At 49.0% G+C, this 20,288-nt stretch overlaps 1 protein-coding gene across 1 annotated transcript; it reads left to right on the forward strand.

Annotated features, from left to right (window-relative positions):
- Positions 1–3,020: 3,020 nt before the first annotated feature.
- On the forward strand, positions 3,021–20,140 carry ZBTB22 (zinc finger and BTB domain containing 22). Its single transcript, XM_063938247.1, has 2 exons — positions 3,021–3,105; positions 14,818–20,140. The coding sequence occupies exon 2, from the start codon at positions 14,845–14,847 to the stop codon at positions 16,168–16,170; it is 1,326 nt and encodes a 441-aa protein (XP_063794317.1). The 5' UTR covers positions 3,021–3,105; positions 14,818–14,844; the 3' UTR covers positions 16,171–20,140.
- The last annotated feature ends 148 nt before the right edge of the window (positions 20,141–20,288 follow it).

Below are 20,288 nucleotides of genomic sequence, written 5' to 3' on the forward strand. Positions count from 1 at the left end.
GTGATGCAGGGATGAGCCACTGTCAGTGAGGCGGGGATATGCTGTCAGTGATGCGGGTATGAGCCGCTGTCAGTGATGCGGGTATGAGCCGCTGTCAGTGATGCGGAGATGAGCCGCTGTCAGTGATGCAGGGATGAGCCGCTGTCAGTGAGGCCAGGATATGCTGCTGTCAGTGAGGCGGGGATGCGCCGCTGTCAGTGAGGCGGGAATGCGCCGCTGTCAGTGAGGCCGGGAGGAGCTGCTCTCAGCGTTGCAGGTAGATGTCGCTGTCAGTGAGGCGGGGAGGAGCCGCTGTCAGTGAGACGGTTATGCTCCGCTTTCAGTGAGGCGGGGATGCGACGCTGTCAGTGAGGTGGGGAGGAGCCGCTGTCAGTGATGTGGGGATGAGCTGCTGTCAGTGAGGCCGGGATATGCTGCTGTCAGTAAGGAGGGTAAGGTGGAGATGTGCTGCTGTCAGTGAGGCAGGGATGTACTGCTGTCAGTGAGGCGGGGATGTGCTGCTGTTAATGAAGCGGGGAAACACCGCTGTCAGTGAGGCGGGGATGCGCCGCTGTCAGCGAGGCGGATATGTGCGGATGCACTGCTGTCAGTGATGCGGGGATGAACCGCTGTCAGTGAGGCCAGGATATGCTGCTGTCAGTGAGGCGGGGAAGCACCACTGTCAGTGAGGTGGGGATGTGCGGATGCACTGCTGTCAGTGATGCGGGGATGAACCGCTGTCAGTTAGGCCAGGATATGCTGCTGCCAGTGAGGTGGGTATGCGCCGCTGTCAGTGAGGCGGGGATGAGCCACTGTCAGTGAGGCGGGGATATGCTGCTGTCAGTGATGCGGGGAGGAGCCGCTGTCCGTGATGCGGCGAGGAGCCGCTGTCAGTGAGGGGGGGGTGTGTCGCTGTTAGAGATGCGGGGATATGCTGCTGTCAGTGATGCGGGTATGAGCCGCTGTCAGCGATGCGGGGATGAGCCGCTGTCAATTAGGCGGGGATATGCTACTGCCAGTGAGGCGGGCATGCGCCACTGTCAGTGAGGCGGGGATGAGCCACTGTCAGTAAGGCCAGGATATGCTGCTGTCAGTGATGCGGGGATAAGCCGCTGTCAGTGATGCGGGGATGTGCTGCTGCCAGTGAGGTCAGGATTTGCTGCGGTCAGTGATGCGGGGATGAGCCGCTGTCAGTGAGGCGGGGATATGCTGCTGCCAGTGAGGTAGGTATGCGCCGCTGTCAGTGAGGCGGGGATGAGCCACTGTCAGTGAGGCGGGGATATGCTGCTGTCAGTGATGCGGGGAGGAGCCGCTGTCCGTGATGCGGCGAGGAGCCGCTGTCAGTGAGGGGGGGATGTGTCGCTGTTAGAGATGCGGGGATATGCTGCTGTTAGTGATGCGGGTATGAGCCGCTGTCAGCGATGCGGGGATGAGCCACTGTCAGTGAGGCGGGGAGGAGCCGCTGTCAGTGAAGCGGTGATATGCTGCTGTCAGTGATGCGGGGATGAGCCACTGCCAGTGAGGGCGGGAAATGCTGCTGTCAGTGAGACGGTTATGTTCCGCTTTCAGTGAGGCGGGGATGCGACGCTGTCAGTGAGGTGGGGAGGAGCCGCTGTCAGTGAGGTCGGGAGGTGCTGCGGTCAGTGAGGCAGGGAGGAGCTGCTCTCAGCGAGGCAGTAAGATGTCGCTGTCAGTGAGGCAGGAATGTGCTGCTGTCAGTGAGGCAGGAATGTGCTGCTGTCAGTGAGGCGGGGATGGGCTGCTGTCAGTGAGGCAGGAATGTGCTGCTGTCAGTGAGGCGGGGGGGGGGGGGGGGGATATGCTGCTGTCAGCGAGGAGGGGATGTGCTGCTGTCAGTGAGGCGGGGATGGGCTGCTGTCAGTGAGGCAGGAATGTGCTGCTGTCAGTGAGGTGGGGATGGGCTGCTGTCAGTGAGGCAGGAATGTGCTGCTGTCAGTGAGGCGGGGATGGGCTGCTGTCAGTGAGGCAGGGATGCACCACTATCAGCGAAGCGGGGATGTGCGGGTGCACTGCTGTCAGGGATGTGGTACTGTCAGTGAGGCGGGGATGTGTCGCTATCATTGAGGCGGGGAGGTGCCGCTGTCAGTGAGGCGGGGAGGTGCCGATGTCAGTGAGGCGGGGATGTGCTACTGTCAGTGAGGCGGGGATGCGCAGCTGTCAGTGAGGCGGGGGGGATGTGCCGCTGTCAGTGAGGCAGGGATGTGTCGCTATCAGTGAGGCGGGGGGATGCGCCGCTGTCAGTAAGGCGGGGATGCGCTGTGTTTCTGTGAATAGTGTCTCTGTGAATGATGTAGTGATACAGCGGTGGAGTGATACAGCTGGGGCGCTGTGATAAAGTTTTGGTGACAGTTGGAAGTAGTTCAGGTGTGCAATCATTGGGAAATAACACACGGTACCACCCACATCCCCCTGACGGCCGAGCGCGGTGTGAGATATATATATATATATATATATACGTATATATATATATATATATATGTATATCTATCTATCTATCTATATATATCCTAAAACCTGACTGGGAAATTTACCTACACAATAGTGAAAACCGCATCACAACCGGCTCAGTGGTTTCGGAGTTTATCAGACAAACACAGACTTTCATTTATAAACTGTATACATTAAAGAGCCCTATAGGTCAGGTGACACATAGACAGACAGGCCTCCTATACTGCACCATGCCCTGTACATACCACACAGACACACAGTGAGACATAAATCTGCCCATGTACATTTGTGTCTCAGATGCCGCACAACAAAGACCTCTATTTATCTCTCCAGTCAATCACGGCGCAGGTTGGCCCTTAACCCGCCCCTCTCTCCTTTACTGGCAGCTCCCTGCTCCAATCACGTCCGGCTCGCCTGCCCAGACGACGAGGCCGCCAGAAACAAAAATGGGCGCGTCCAACAGGGTGCACGGGCCAACCCGCGGCGGCTGCGCTTGTGATTTCATCCTTAAAGGCAAAATCATTTGCGTCGGCCGACTTCGGCTCCCGCCGGCAAAGCCCAGTGCGCCTGCGCGCCTTTAACGTAGGGGGGCGGAGCCTGAGGAGGCCTGAGACACAGAGAGGGTGTTAAAGAGGCAGCGAGAGAGAACATCCTGGGGTGAGATGATGATAAACTGATGGGTGCGGGCGTTATAGTGCTGGGTGCGGGGAGGAGGGATGTGCTGGCCGGAGGGTGGCCCCTCAGGGGCCCTGCAGGCGGGAGGAGGGCTCTCACAGGTGGTATGGGGGTGATTGCATCCTCTAGGTACTGTCTGCAGTCACTGTACCGGGTGTATATGGGCTGCAGCACAGGTATATACAGCAGGCACCTCTCTGGGCATCTGCACACTAGTATCTCTGTATATATCTATCTATCTGTCTATGACATTCTGATTTGTTCTGCACTATTTTAATTTGCATCCCAGCAGCTGCGTCCGCGTCCAAACGCCACGATTCTGCGCCCGGCACAGCTAGACGGGCGCAAAACTAGAAACCATTGTGCAAAAATGACAGGTTACACACTATACGCACATTTCTGCTGTGTTTTGGGGTATTTTTCCCGTTAGAACGCTGTGTTCCGTTGCATTACAACCTATTGTCCTTTAATTGGCGCCACAAGGGGTCTGCAGCGCCTTACAAAATGCATAAACGTAAGGAACAAAACAAACAAGAAAAGTGACTTACAGCACAGGACATTGCAGGACGTGGCGGGTATAATACTCAAATAAGCAAGGAGGCGGCAGGAACCAAGGGCCTGGTGCCAGTGTAGGCGGTAGGGAGAAGGTGATGGTCTAAGTGAGGGAAGGGGAAGCACGTCAGGGAGGCATGGCCAACCTCGGTCCTCAAGCACACTAACAGTACAGGATTTAGGGATATCCAGGCTTCAGCACAGATGGTTAAATCAAAATAACTGAGGTACTATTTAAGTCACCTCTGCTCAAGCATAGATATCATTAAAAGCCGGACTGTTATGCTGGGCATACACTAGAGCGATCTCATACGAATATACGATTTCGCCGCACATCGTACGTGTTTTCCATATGATTACGATGCGCGGCCCTGTGGGTAGAATGTTGCATCCTCTGATCATATGTGCAGTTTATATTTTCTGTCGTAATCGTATGCGCATTGTATATAGTGATCACATGCTTAGGTGAGGCATGTGATCGTAAGCCTCATCGTATGTAAAACATATGATGTGCCAGGGGCTCCCAGGGGGGTTGGAAGGAAATCAGCTGTGGAATCGGATCTTATGCTGGTCATACTAATATATGACCAGCATTAGTGTACCTTAAGGACTGAGGTTGGGAAAGCCTGACCACGTTTGGTCGACATGATCACTAGGTCGACATGGAAAAAGGTCGACAGGATTTTTTAACTTTTTTTTCTTTTTAATTTTTTTTACTTTTTGATACTTTACCATCAATTGGGAACGGTAACCTGTGCCGAGTGAGCAAGGCACCGTGCCTGAAGCATGGCGAGCCATGCGAGGGGACACGGTGCACTAATTGGGGTTCCCCGTCACTTTACGAAGAAAACGACACCAAAAAACTCATGTCGACCTTTTGCCATGTCGATCTAGTGATCATGTTGACCTAATGCATGTTGCCCAAATGTGGTCGACCCAATGTATGTTGACCTAACTCATGTCGACCTAATGAACCACACTCCACTAATACGTCTAATTTTATAGATTGCTATTCTATAACTCGGGAGGTGGATGATAGACAGTGAAAAGGTCTACAGTCAGTATGTCGACACCATATGGTCAACAGCCAAAGAAAGACAGTACAAAAGGTCGAAATGACAATGGCCAACACACATACGGTCGACACGTTTTATTTGTTTTTCCCCATGTTTTTACAACTTTTACTATCCATGTCACAAACTATTGCCTTTAGTAACCTTGTGGCGAGCGGAGTGAACCACCGGTGCCTGTAGCGTAGCGGGCGAACGCGTTTCTACTAATTTGGGTCATATATGATTGAACATACAAAATAACACCCACAAATAAAAAAAACTCTTCAAACTTTTTTTGTGTCGACCATTTTCATGTTGACTTTTTGACCGTGTCGACTTTTGTACCTGTCGACCCTATTTGTATTATTAACATGCAGCTTAATAATCACTTGACATGAGTTCAGTCTTTGTTCTGAATTGGTTACTGTCTTACCCTACCACTCTTGGGGGGATCCGGTCTGAAGATCGACAGTATCTAGGTCGACAATGTTTAGGTCGACCACTATAGGTCGACAGTCACTAGGTCGACATGGATGGAAGGTCGACAGGGTTTCTAGGTCGACATGTGCTAGGTCGACAGGTCTAAAGGTCGACATGAGTTTTTCAAATTTTTTTTCTTTTTTTGAATTTTTTCATACTTAACGATCCACGTGGACTACGATTGGAACGGTAAAGTGTGCCGAGCGAAGCGGTAGCGGAGCGAAGGCACCATGCCCGAAGCATGGCGAGCCATGCGAGGGGACGCGGTGCACTAATTTGGGATCCCGGTCACTCTACGAAGAAAACGACACCAAAAAAAAAATCCTCATGTCGACCTTTAGACCTGTCGACCTAGCACATGTCGACCTAGAAACCCTGTCGACCTTCCATCCATGTCGACCTAGTGACTGTCGACCTATAGTGGTCGACCTAAACATTGTCGACCTAAATACTGTCGATTTTATTAACCACACCCCTCTTGGGGAGGGTATAAAGTAATGCTCATTTATTATCAGTCACCGTACAATATATAGAATTATATGGGACAATACAGCTGCAGTATCTCATTCAGGTGGGTGATTTATCAAAACTTGGAGAGAGATAAAGTAACAGCCAATCAGCACGCGACAGGAGCTGATTGGGCGGTACTTTGGGGCAGATGTACTAAGCCTTTGGAGAGTGATAAGTGGAGAGAGGTAAAGTACCAGCCAGTGCCATAACTAGACATTTTAGCGCTGTGTGCAAGAAACGGCATTGGCGCGCCCCCCCAACGCAAACCGGCGGCAGCGCACAAAAAATATAAGGGCGTGGCTTCACGGGAAATGGGTGTGGCCACTTAATAATACCAATTCATATAATGGTGCACAGTAGTCTCCATTATTCAAATTACGCCGCACGGTACTACCACTACACCAGGTAGAGCCCCTTTTACACATTATGGCGGACAGCTTCCCCTTTTTTACACATTACGGCAGACAGCGTCCTCTTTTTACACATTACGGCAGACAGCGTCCTCTGTTTACACATTACGGCAGACAGAGTCCCCTTTTTACACATTACGGCAGACAGCGTCCTCTGTTTACACATTACGGCAGACAGAGTCCCCCTTTTTCACACATGACGGCATCCCCCGTAAGGACCATGGGGAATAGACGGGCTCCGCAGGAGACTGGGCACTCTAAAAGAAAGATTAGGTACTATCTGGTGTGCACTGGCTCCTCCCTCTATGCCCCTCCTCCAGACCTCAGTTAGAATCTGTGCCCGGCCCGAGCTGGTTGCACACTAGGGGCTCTCCTGAGCTTCTAGTAAAGAAAGTATTTGTTAGGTTTTTTATTTACAGTGAGATCTGCTGGCAACAGACTCACTGCTACGAGGGACTGAGGGGAGAGAAGCGAACCTACCTGCTTGCAGCTAGCTTGGGCTTCTAGGCTACTGGACACCATTAGCTCCAGAGGGATCGAACACTGGGCCCGTCCACGATCGTCCGGTCCCGGAGCCGCGCCGCCGTCCCCCTTGCAGAGCCAGAAGCAAGAAGAACATCCTGAAAATCGGCGGCTGAAGACTTCGGTCTTCATTAAGGTAGCGCACAGCACTGCAGCTGTGCGCCATTGCTCCCTATGCACACCACATACTCCGGTCACTGATGGGTGCAGGGCGCTGGGGGGGGGGGGGGCGCCCTGGGCTGCTATTAGAGTACCTTACATTGGCAAACAGCACATAATATAGTCTAAAAAACTATATATGTGCAAAAATCCCCCGCCAAAATATAAATATAAGAGCGGGAGAAGTCCGCCGAGAAGGGGGCGGGGCTATCTCCCTCAGCACACTGGCGCCATTTTCTCTTCACAGCTCCGCTGGAAGACAGCTCCCCAGGCTCTCCCCTGCAGTTTCCAGGCTCAAAGGGTAAAAAAGAGAGGGGGGGCACTAAATTTAGGCGCAAACTGTATATGTAAAGCAGCTATAGGGAAAAATCACTTTGTGTTAGTGTAAATCCCTGATTATATAGCGCTGTGGTGTGTGCTGGCATACTCTCTCTCTGTCTCCCCAAAGGACTTTGTGGGGTCCTGTCCTCAGTCAGAGCATTCCCTGTGTGTGTGCGGTGTGTCGGTATGGCTGTGTCGACATGTTTGATGAGGAGGCTTACGTAAAGGCGGAGCAGGTGCCGATAAATGTGATGTCGCCCCCTGCGGGGCCGACACCTGAGTGGATGAATATGTGGAAGGTATTAACCGACAGTGTCAACTCCTTACATAAAAGGTTCGATGACGCAGCTTTGGGACAGCCGGCATCTCAGCCCGCGCCTGCCCAGGCATCTCAGAGGCCGTCAGGGGCTCAAAAACGCCCGCTACCTCAGATGGCTGACACAGATGTCAACACGGAGTCTGACTCCAGTGTCGACGAGGATGAGACAAATATACAATCCACTAGGGCCATCCGATGTATGATTACGGCAATGAAAAATGTGTTGCACATTTCTGACATTAACCCGGTTACCACAAAAAAGGGTATTATGTTTGGGGAGAAAAAGCAGCCAGTGACTTTTCCCCCATCTGATGAGTTAAACGAATTGTGTGAAGAAGCGTGGGGTACCCCAGATAAGAAACTAGTAATTTCTAAGCGGTTACTAATGGCGTACCCTTTCCCGCCAACGGATAGGTTACGCTGGGAGACATCCCCTAAGGTGGACAAAGCGCTCACACGCTTATCAAAAAAGGTGGCACTGCCGTCTCAGGATACGGCCGCCTTAAAGGAGCCTGCAGATAGAAAGCAGGAGGCTATCCTGAAGTCTGTGTATACACACTCAGGTACTATACTGAGACCTGCTATTGCTTCAGCATGGATGTGTAGTGCTGCAGCAGCATGGTCTGATTCCCTGTCAGATAACATTGATTCCCTTGACAGGGATACTATTTTGCTAACTATAGAGCATATTAAAGACGTAGTCTTATATATGAGAGATGCACAGAGGGACATTTGCCGGCTGGCATCTAGAATTAATGCAATGTCCATTTCTACCAGGAGAGTATTATGGACTCGGCAGTGGATAGGTGATGCTGATTCTAAAAGGCACATGGAAGTTTTGCCTTATAAGGGTGAGGAATTGTTTGGGGACGGTCTCTCGGACCTCGTGTCCACAGCAACAGCTGGGAAGTCGACTTTTTTACCTCAGGTCCCCTCACAGCCTAAGAAAGCACCGTATTATCAAGTACAGTCCTTTCGGCCTCAGAAAGGCAAGCGGGTCAGAGGCGCGTCCTCTCTGCCCAGAGGCAGGGGTAGAGGGAAAAAGCTGCACCAGACAGCCAGTTCCCAGGAACAAATATCCTCCCCTGCTTCCACTAAGTCCACCGCATGACGCTGGGGCTCCACAGGTGGAGCCAGGTGTGGTGGGGGCCCGTCTCCGGAACTTCAGCGACCAGTGGGTTCGCTCACAGGTGGATCTCTGGGTTCTACAGGTATCTCAGGGATACAAGCTGGAGTTCGAGACGTCTCCCCCTCGCCGTTACCTCAAATCAGCCTTGCCTGCTACTCCCAAGGAAAGGGAGGTAGTACTGGCGGCAATTCACAAGCTGTACCTCCAGCAGGTGATAATCAAAGTTCCTCTCCTTCAACAGGGACGAGGCTACTATTCCACAATGTTTGTGATACCGAAACCAGACGGTATTCTAAAACCAGACCCATTCTAAAATTGAAATCCTTGAACACTTATATAAGGAAGTTCAAGTTCAAAAAAGAATCGCTCAGGGCGGTTATTGCAAGCCTGGAAGAGGGGGATATTATGGTGTCACTGAACATCATGGATGCTTACCTACATGTCCCCATTTACCCACCTCACCAGGAGTACCTCAAGGTTGTGGTACAGAACTGCCATTACCACTTCCAGACGTTGCCGTTTGGTCTGTCCACGGCACCGAGGGTGTGTTCCAAGGTAATGGTCAAAATGATGATACTCCTTCGAAAGAAGGGAGTTATAATTATCCCGTACTTGGACGATCTCCTTATAAAGGCGAGGTCCAAGGTGCAGTCGTTGATCGGAGTAGCACTATCTCAGGAAGTGCTACAACAGCACGGCTGGATTCTGAATATCCCAAAGTCGCAGCTGGTTCCTACGACGCGTCTGCTGATATTGGGCATGTTTCTGGACACAGAACAGAAGAAGGTGTTTCTCCCGGAGGAGATGGCCAAGGAGCTGTCATCTCTGGTCAGAGACCTGCAACCAAAACAGGTGTCGGTGCATCATTGCACGCGAATCCTGGAAAAGATGGTAGCTTCTTTCGAAGCAATTCCCTTCGGCAGGTTCCATGCAAGGAATTTTCAGTGGGACCTGTTAGACAAGTGAGGATCGCATCTTCAGATGCATCGGCTGATCACCCTGTCCCCGAGGGCCAGGGTGTCTCTGCTGTGGTGGCTGCAGAGTGCTCATCTTCTCGAGGGCCGCAGATTCGGCATTCAGGACTGGGTCCTGGTGACCACGGATGCAAGCCTCCGAGGTTGGGGAGCAGTCACTCAGGGAAGAAACTTCCAAGGACAATGGTCGAGTCAGGAGACTTCCCTACACATAAATATTCTGGACCTAAGGGCCATTTACAATGCCCTAAGGCAAGCAGAACCCCTGCTTCAAAACCAGCCGGTGCTGATTCAGTCAGACAACATCACGGCTGTCGCCCATGTAAACCGACAAGGCGGCACAAGAAGCAGGATGGCGTTGGCAGAAGCCACAAGGATTCTCCGATGGGCGGAGTATCATGGGCTAACACTGTCAGCAGTGTTCATTCCGGGGGTGGAAAACTAGGAAGCAGACTTCCTCAGCAGGCACGACCTCCACCCGGGAGAGTGGGGACTTCATCCAGAAGTCTTCACGCAGATTGTGAACCGTTGGAAACGGCCACAGGTGGACATGATGGCGTCCCGCCTCAACAAAAAGCTAAAAAAGTATTGCGCCAGGTCAAGAGACTCTCAGGCGATAGCTGTGGCCGCACTAGTGACACAGTGGGTGTACCAGTCGGTTTATGTGTTCCCTCCTCTTCCTCTCATACCCAAGGTACTGAGGATAGTAAGTAAGAGCGGAGTAAGAACTATACTCGTAGTTCCGGATTGGCCAAGAAGAACTTGGTACCCAGAACTACAAGAAATGATCTCGGAGGACCCATGGCCTCTGTCTCTCAGACAGGACCTGTTACTGCAGGGGCCCTGTCTGTTCCAAGACTTACCGCGGCTGCGTTTGAAGGCTTGGCGGTTGAACGCCGGGTCCTAACGGAAAAGGGCGTTCCAGATTAAGTGATTCCTACGCTGTTAAAGGCTAGGAAAGACGCTGCCTGAAGTTCAGACGTTGTTAAGGGAGTGCTGCATATTCAGCCCCCTTTTGTGCCTCCAGTGGCACCTTGGGATCTCAACGTAGTGTTGGATTTCCTAAAATCACATTGTTTCGAGCCACTTCAGAACGTGGAGTTGAAGTATCTCACGTGGAAAGTGGTCATATATATTTGGCCTTGGCTTCGGCTAGGCGTGTGTCAGAATTGGCGGCTTTGTCATGTGAAAGCCCTTATCTGATCTTCCATAGGGACAGGGCAGAATTGAGGATTCGTCCCCAATTTCTCCCTAAGGTGGTATCAGCGTTTCATTGAACCAACCTATTGTGGTGCCTGCGGCTACTCGGGATTTGGAGGCCTCCAAGTTGCTGGATGTAGTCCGGGCCCTGGAAATCTATGTTTCCAGGACGGCTAGAGTCAGAAATACTGACTCGCTATTTATCCTGCATGCACCCACAAGCTGGGTGCTCCTGCTTCTAAGCAGACTATTGCTCGCTGGATCTGTAGCACGATTCAACTTGCACATTCTGCGGTTGGACTGCCGCATCCTAAATCAGTAAAAGCCCATTCCACGAGGAAGGGGGCTCTTGGGCGGCTGCCCAAGGGGTCTCGGCATTACAACTTTGCCGAGCTGCTACCTGGTCGGGGTCAAACACGTTTGCAAAATTCTACAAGTATGATACCCTGGCTGAGGAGGACCTTGAGTTTGCTCATGCGGTGCTGCAGAGTCATCCGCACTCTCCCGCCCGTTTGGGAGCTTTGGTATAATCCCCATGGTCCTTACGGAGTACCCAGCATCCACTAGGACGTCAGAGAAAATAAGAATTTACTCACCGGTAATTCTATTTCTCGTAGTCCGTAGTGGATGCTGGGAGCCCGTCCCAAGTGCGGATTTTCTGCAATACTTGTATATAGTTATTGCTTAACTAAAGGGTTATTGTTATGAGCCATCTGTTCAGTGAGGCTCAGTTGTTATTCATACTGTTAACTGGGTATAGTTATCACGAGTTGTACGGTGTGATTGGTGTGGCTGGTATGAGTCTTACCCTGGAATCCAAATCCTTTCCTTGTAGTGTCAGCTCTTCCGGGCACAGTTTCCCTAACTGAGGTCTGGAGGAGGGGCATAGAGGGAGGAGCCAGTGCACACCAGATAGTACCTAATCTTTCTTAAAGAGTGCCCAGTCTCCTGCGGAGCCCGTCTATTCCCCATGGTCCTTACGGAGTACCCAGCATCCACTACGGACTACGAGAAATAGAATTACCGGTGAGTAAATTCTTATTTTTACACATTACGGCAGACAGCGTCCCCTTTTTTACACATTACGGCAGGCAGCGTCTCCCTTTTTACACATTACGGCAGACAACGTCCCCCTTTTACACGTTACAGCAGACAGCTGAAGCTGGACACAGGTGGGCGGGCGGGCGGCGGCGTCTTCAAGTTCAGAGGAAGTTGCGGAACACAGGTGGGCGGGTGGCGGCAGCTTTAGCAGGACACGGTTGTGTCCAGGCGGGCGGACGGAGCCTTCAGAGGGACACTGGCGGGCGGCGCCGCCGTCAGCGGGACACAGGCGGCGCCACCTTCAGCAGTCTGGGCTCGGAGCTAGCAGGTGTGATGCCCGATAGTGCGCTCTCAGTGCATTTGCGCTGTGGGCAAGGCACCATCGGCACACACCTAGTTACGGCTCTGGTACTAGCCAGTCTGCTCCTAGCTGTCATTTTTCAAACACAGCATCTATCCAATGGTTGTGTATGTTTCTGTGCATGTGATTCGCTAGGAGTGGTCTCATAGATTAATTATCTGATGCGTTTCTTTACAGCTTACATGCATTTCATCAGATGTGTAACTATAGGTATATGTTCCAAGCATTTAAAAAAAAAAAAAAAAATTCTTGTCTATTCCTACTAAAACTTCTGGCGCTACTCACCTGGGTCACCGGCTGAAGGTTTCACAAAGTAGAATTAATGCTCAGATGTGAAGTCCCATAGGGCAATGACATTTTTTGGATTTTTTTTGTCTATATGTAATTGTATACAGTCGTGCTAGAATTTTAGAATGTTCTAAATTACTGCGTAAATGTGACCGTAACTATGTCCAGATCTGAGACAGTCGTAAAAATATGTAAAGAGAACCAGTGAAATAAAACTCAAAAGTATATAACTTTTTCATTTTTTTTTATGTATCAAAATGATCCAACATTACGTTTCTGTACTGGAAAAAGTATGTGAGCCTCTAGGATTCAGGGGTCTATGTACTAAGCCTTGGATGGAGGTAAAGTGGACAGAGATAAAGTACCAGCCAATCAGCTCCTAACTGCCATGTCACAGGCTGTGTTTGAAAACTGTCAGGAGCTGATTGGCTGGTACTTTATCTCCATATAAGGCTTAGTAAATAGACCCCTCAGTGCCTGGAGTGATTCCTTGAGCAGCAATGACTTAAATTCAACGTTTAATTGATGATCAGTCAGACATCGGGTTTGGGGAATTTTGTCCCATTCCTCCTTCCATGACTCTTCCAATGCATAGATGTTGGTGGCTTTCTGGCATGAAAACCCTGTTCTGTTGCAACCGTTCTTTTCTAGACTGACTCGTGTTTAGGGTCGTTGTCTTGTTACAAGCCCCATCTTCTGTTGAGCTTCAGTTCACAGCAGACACCTTAACATTCTCCTGCCGGTACAATCCAGAATTCATAGCTCCATCAATGAAGACAAGTCATCCCGGTCACATTGCAGCAAATCAATCCCAAACCAAAATACCGCCACCACCGTGTCTCATGGTTGGGATGAGGTTCATATGTTGGAGTAAAGTGTTTGATTTTCTCCAAACAACATTTTTCTTTTAAGCCAGAAAGTTCTATTTTAGACTCATCTGTCCACAGAACATTCTTTCAGTGGTCTTCTGACTCATCCAGGAGGTATATGGGCAGCAATGTCCATCTGGGAGAGTGATGGCTTCCTCTCAGCTATCCCCCCACGCACACTATTTTTGTTCAGTCTTTGCCTGATGGAGAACTCATGAACACGGACATTGCCCAGTGCGAGAGAGGCCTGTAGGTCCTTCCATATTACCCTGGGGCTCTTTGTGACCTCCTGGTATATTATATGTTGTGCAACCATTATTATTATCGTTTATTTATGAGGTGCCGCAAGGGTTCCACCCCATAAATATACACACTGTTTATGGATACCCTGTTTATGGTAATCATTGCACTTCGATAACAATAACTAGGCAACTAGCGCTGGTTGATCCTGTACCCCAGATAATGGGCATAGCAGACTGGTACAGAGCCACCAGTTGCAAAAGGAATGTCAGAGGGAGGAGATTATGGCAGTCGGCAGGAAAAGGATTGTACACAAGGGAGAAGGACCCTGCTTGTGTGTGCTGCCAATCTATAAAGGGAGGGGCAGTCAGACATCGATCACGTAGAGGTGAGAGTCTTTGTGCAGGGACAAAACCATGTGCTTTAGTTCTCCTCATTTGTTCACTGTGAGGCTGCAATTAAGAGTTCAGCTAGGACACGCCCACTTATCTGTAAGAACCAGATTTAATGGAGTGCGCGATTCTGAATCTGCCTTAAGAATTATTGCGGCTTTAAATCGCCAACCGCAAGTGTCCGCCCGCAGCTCGTAGACCAAAGGTTCCCAAAAGCAGCTCTCAAGGCTCCCTAACAGTCAGGTTTTAGTATATCCATGATTGGCCACAGGTGACTTAATTAGCAGCTCAGTCAATTTGATTTAACCATCTGTGCTGAGCCATTGATGTACTTAAAAAACCTGGACCGTTTGAGTGCCCTGAGGACTGTGTTTGTGAACCTCTGTCACAGACTATTACATTTGCCCCAAAGAGTGAGCCCAAGCCACCTCACAAAAAGACAGATCGAAACACTCATAATGGACAATCAGGATATCTTCCAGGATCATTCTGTTTCTGTAACCCAAAAGCAGAAAGAGTCTATGCCAATCTGTAGTTATTTGGTTGAATATCATAAGTGATTCACATAGTTATGGCCAGCCAGTCTTAAAGTGGTCATTCTGGTATCCCTTTGCAACCTGCTCTGACCCCTCTACCTCTTGTTCCAATCAGGACCTTCAGGACAGATACAGTATACCCAACGCACATAAAAAGCTATTATTTTGCCCATTTTCAGAGTTCCAGCTGCGTTCAGGATGTGTCCCGAACGCTAACAGTAGGTCCATGGCTCAGACACTTACGTCCTGCTTACGCCTATGTCTGTACCATTTATTTTCCTGATAATTCTTTATTTGTGTATACGAGTCACTAATTTCACAACTCTCTTTCCCCCTCAGGTGCTTCCCCACTCTTTCTGCTTTACCATGGACACCGCTGGCCCTCTCATCCATGTGGACTTTCCAGACGTGGCCAGTTCTCTCCTTGAGAGTCTCAACCAGCAGCGCGTTGAAGGAAAGCTCTGTGACGTGTCCATCCACGCTCAAGGCCGGGTTTTCCGAGCCCATCGTGCGGTGCTGGCTGCCTCCTCCCCATATTTCCATGACCAGGTGCTACTGAAAGGAATGAGCTGCGTGGCCTTGCCTGGCGTGGTAGATCCAGGGGCATTTGAGGCCGTGCTGTGTGCCGCCTACACTGGGCGCCTGACCATGCTTGCTGACGAGATTGTCAATTACCTGACGGTGGGCAGCGTGCTCCAGATGTGGCACGTCGTGGACAAGTGCTCTGAGCTTCTGAAGGAGTCTCGAGGTAGCAGCAGCAGCTCCGTCAGCGGAGAGGGAGCAGGGAGCAGCAGTGGCCCCACCCCGCAGAGACCTCACTCCGGGAGAGCCAGCGAGAACCAGTCACCAAGCAGTAGCAACTACTTCAGTCCACGCGAGGCTCCACCAGAATCCTGTGCTGAGAGGAGCAGGAGGAGGAGTGACGTCGCTAGCGAGGCCGCAGAAGAGGTCAGTGGGGAAGAAGATCAAAGTGGAGGTGAGGTCTCTGTTGCCAGCTTCTCCAGCTACAGGCGGCCCAGCATCGTGCCACAGAGACACTGGGTGTACGTGAAAAAGGAGCGACCTCACCAGGGTCACCAGGGTCTGTTGCTAACATGTGAAGGTGAGGAGGAAGAGGACGATGAAGAGCTTGAGGAAGACGAAGAGAAAGATCAGTTGAGTATTAGTGACGTCCGCACTCTCAATGCCCCGGAGGAACAGGTGAATTTCTGTGAGCCTTCGGACGGCATGCCTTACGAGGAAGGATCAGGCAGTAGCTCAGGTTACCCGCAGGGTCCCCCTCTCTTGCCTCTGGACATGCAAGGAAATCAGCTGCTGGTGTTGCCCTCGGGACATGGAGCAGCTGGTCAGGGCGGGTCAGGGACGAGCCAGGGGGAAGGTGGCAAAATATTCCTGTGCCACTGCGGGAAAGCGTTCTCGCACAAGAGCATGCGTGATCGTCACGTCAATATGCATCTCAACTTACGACCCTTCGACTGCCCTGTGTGCGGGAAAAAGTTCAAGATGAAGCACCACCTGACGGAGCACATGAAGACGCATACTGGAGTGAAACCGTACGAATGTGAAGTATGCGCCAAGAAGTTTATGTGGAGAGACAGCTTCATGAGGCACCGCGGCCATTGCGAGAGGCGGCACAGGGCGGTAGCGGGAGGAGGAGCTGGGCAGGGGATTAGTGAGGCACCGTCTGTGTAACACAGGCTTGGGGCAGAGAGTGGAGGCAGTGGGGTGGGTAACCTGAGTATGAGATAGAGGAGGGGTGCGGGACCCTTACTTCCTGCTGCATGAACTTATGGAACCCTAGCAGATACAGGAACAGAGGTGGTGGGTAAGAAACAGGAGGTGGCTCCAGGTATCTGTGACCTCATTAGACTCTCAGAATGTTGCACTTGGGGATGAAAAACAGAGACCAAAGGGAGGAGATGTTTCCTTACTCATCTCTTTTACTTCTGTGCAATGATTGCCTCCTTCCATCACTAAACAGCAATATAATATCCCCCTCTTGATACATGTTGAAGATCCATTTTCTTTTGGCCTCTTAGACCTTCCTTCCCACCAAGACACAAACCACCCCTCTCTGTTATAACTTTAACTCTTGAATTTTTTGCACCACTGCATAGATGACGGAATGCCCCCCCTTGCGCCTCACGTACTGTAATGCCCCACACTTTCACCGAACGTGTATTTATATGATGTTGGCCAGAAGCGATCCAGTCCCTGTATTATGATGGGAATGAGGTACTTTGCCACACGTTGGGACAGAAACATTACTATTGTACAGTATTTTCAGTTTGTAAACAAGATGTGCACACTACAACTCTCCTAAACCCCCGAACCCACTGATTCCACACCCTTCATGTGCGTTGTCCTTTTATTTGCAGGCATGGACATGTGTTACTAAAAACTGTCGAGTGGGAAGAAGGAAAGGTTGGTAGATGACTTCAATGAATGTTCTTTGTTAGTCACTTTTAAATGGGTGTTTTTCATTTCGTTTACAGTATATCCCTTAGTTGGTTGCTTCAGATTTGTTGCGAGACATACGTAATGAAAAGTCACACAGTCGCAACCGTGTAGAGCATAAAACAAGTACAGAAATAACAGATCAAACACAAGAAACAAACACACCCGGAGGAATTACACAACTATCTAGAACTGATGCATCATTATTAAATATATTGTGCAGGAACATCGGTTGGTTATACATGAGAAATCTGTGGACGATTTTTTTTTTTTTCATATGCCCCTCGTATAGGACGCATCTAGAGAGAAGGGAATGGTCATCAAAGTGCGATAGTTCAATAAATGTCCAGTTTTGGAGGTTGCATCGCTGTAAGTTGGCCACGGATGTGTTGATTGATGTTTCTAAGATCTAGAAGTGCACCCTCTCAGTGCTCCTTTGAATAGTAGGCTTCTACAAGCTAATAATTATGCCGGACATGGAAATCCCGCATCATGACCTGTTAGAGCGACGGTACTGTAACGGGAGGTTTAACCTACAGTGGAAGCAGCCATTTTATATTTATATAGGACCCGGTCAGGATCCCACCTGTCGAAATACCAACGCCGGAATCCCGACACTGCCCCACAACCCATTTATATATAGATTAACAAATTCCAATATTACAGAGAATGCAGCCTGTTGATTCTTGGATTAAAAGTGGCTTCTTTGAGGCGCTTGGTACATTCCCAAAATGGCTGCCCCCAGTGTGTGTTTATGTGATGGAGTACTCTTTAAAAGTGAAGTACACTAAAAGTTCCACAGTACCTTTTTTTTTTATAACTGTTGTTAAATTACCAGGTGATATTTATTCATAAAATAAGCATACATTGTTTAAATGTATCCAAATTTGACTTTGTTGTTGTTGGGATACCTACCTGCTTTTTCAGATAACATTTTAATAAGTACTAATTAACAAAACGTATTGATGAGTCTGGGAAAAGACATATGAGGAGAAAGGGGTGTGCCTTCACTGGTTCTCTATACAGTAACGCTTCATGGTGGGTCTGCGATGGCACCCGCATATACTGATGTGTACTGTGCGCCTATAGTATGTATACACTACAGATGGACTAGAAGTGCACGGTTTGTACAGATGTGAGCGGTACAAGGTGTAAAAGTAGCACAAACACTATGGTATAACATGCAGCTAATGGAGGAAAGCACCCAGCGCAGTATATGGGTTACTGAGTGTATAAAACAACTTTCACTAAGAGTATTTCTTCCCACCACCTGGTATGACGAGAATTCCAGTTTTCCTATTTAGTAAAGTAAATCTAGCCGTAAGTATTGAATTTGTCTGAGCGCGGCCGGACGGTGAGCTGGCGTTATGGTCAGGTTAATACAGTATTTTATTATTTGGATAATGTCTGCATATACAGTATGTAATGCCGATGCCAGGAGACCTATAACACATACCGTACGTGGCTGGTCTTGTCATTTCTCATCCGCGGCTGTCTGGTTTTCCAGGGTTTATAGGTGACATAAAAGCAAATTCATCTCTACTTTTAGCAGAATGGAAAATCTCTGAATTGTTGAAGGAAAAGGAATAGGCCAGGGGATGAGAATAGGGTCGCCGCACAGGGCTCTGGGCCAGTCACACTGCATTGCAGTGGGGTCATGGTGTTGCCGCTCGTTACTGTAATCTCACAGGGGAACGTGTCACATTTTTCCTTCCTTCTAAATTCTGAGGAATATCTAAAATTACAGATGCAGCCATAGGTCGTATAATTGCTTGAGAGACGTCACTTAATACTATGTAACATAGGGGCGGCTCGAAGGTATTATGGGTGCTGCTTCCATCAGTCGCAGGACATGAGGCACCCGTATTACATTTACCTAATATTGATAGTTTAATGATAAGTATATCACGTCTCGATACATACCCTAGTATTACGGGGTCCATACATCTGCAATCACAACAAGACGATTCACAGATTCTGCATTACTATACACTAGCAATCTACAGCTCTGATTGGTCCGTGAAGTCCAGCGCTGGACATCCTTATTCGCCGATTCTGATCCCTGTTTGTCAGAATCGGTAGTTGGTGAACCCCAATTCATTAGCACAGTCATCTGCAAAATGCTGAATTGCCCCAATTGATATTACAATGTTTAATGACGGAAGCCTATTATCTGTATAGTCTTTAATCTCGGATTGTTAGCGCATTCTATGATAATAGATCTTAGCAACCAATCAGAATCCAGCTATCATTTTATAGAATGTACTAGGTAAATGGTAGCTAGAATCTGATTGGGTGCTGTGGACAACTCCTCCACTTTGACCTCTTGACAAAGCTTTGATGAATCTCACCGTTTTGGTTCTACAAGTTTCACCATGACTATGAACCTCTGCTGGGGATTTCGGTTCTACAACAGTTGGCGCCCCAAAAATTGCTTAACACCGATATACAGTGCGGACAGGCGTTGCGATTGGTGTTTCGGGACATTGCATTAGAATATTAACAATGCCAGAATAACCGATGATGTTGTAATTTTTGGAAAAACATTCAAGAAGTTCCGAGTGAAGTAGCTTCCGGCTATACCAAAGTAGACTCCAATCATCCGAAATTAAAACCCAGAGAACGGCCCCACATTTTATTCTGACATTATTCCTAACATATATACCAATCTGTTTGTATATGTCTACACTTTCCGCACAATGGTACCGTATACTTGCATAATATAATTACAGCTGTATATGATTATAGTATACTTCGTTGTAGCAGTAGGCGTGAGTAGTTGTGTGTAACTATGTATATAGTTTTTTTTTTTACACACATGTATTTATATAATATTGTGCCTCCTAGAGACACTAAACTATTTATAAGTGTAAGTAGACTGAAATATGGTACGGTAATAAGCATACGCCGATTGAATGAACCGCCGTATCTGTATGTGTTGGTATACACACAGGTGCGTGCATATAAATCCACATTTTATTCACTTTGTGTGTGTACAGGAGTCTGCGTGTAGATGACTTGTGTATATATACAGTACTAACACTATTGTGTATACAGCATTGTACGAGTGTGTGTACATATTCTGTATGTACGTGCGCACTCTTCCCATCTTTTATAATGGTATAATTTATTGTAGTGAGGGCCGTGAGCCTCGTTAAGGTGACTAATTACTGTTGGCTTGTAGAATAAAGTGCATTTACCTGAACTTTCCTGTGTGTTTCTTGAAACCCGTGTTTTCTGTGTAAATCCTGCCGACACAAGCAATGCGTTCTGGCAAAGATTGGTTTGCTTAGCGATGAGTGTGACCCTTACATTTTAAACAGCGATAATATTAAAAGTAAAACATGCGTGAT

The sequence above is a fragment of the Pseudophryne corroboree genome, chromosome 8 (genome assembly GCF_028390025.1).
Source record: "Pseudophryne corroboree isolate aPseCor3 chromosome 8, aPseCor3.hap2, whole genome shotgun sequence".
NCBI classification, from domain to species: Eukaryota; Metazoa; Chordata; class Amphibia; order Anura; family Myobatrachidae; genus Pseudophryne; species Pseudophryne corroboree.

Bases quoted from the DNA above. Each gene is read 5' to 3' on its own strand.
- ZBTB22 (XM_063938247.1), top strand. From the start codon at position 14,845: ATGGACACCGCTGGCCCTCTCATCCATGTGGACTTTCCAGACGTGGCC.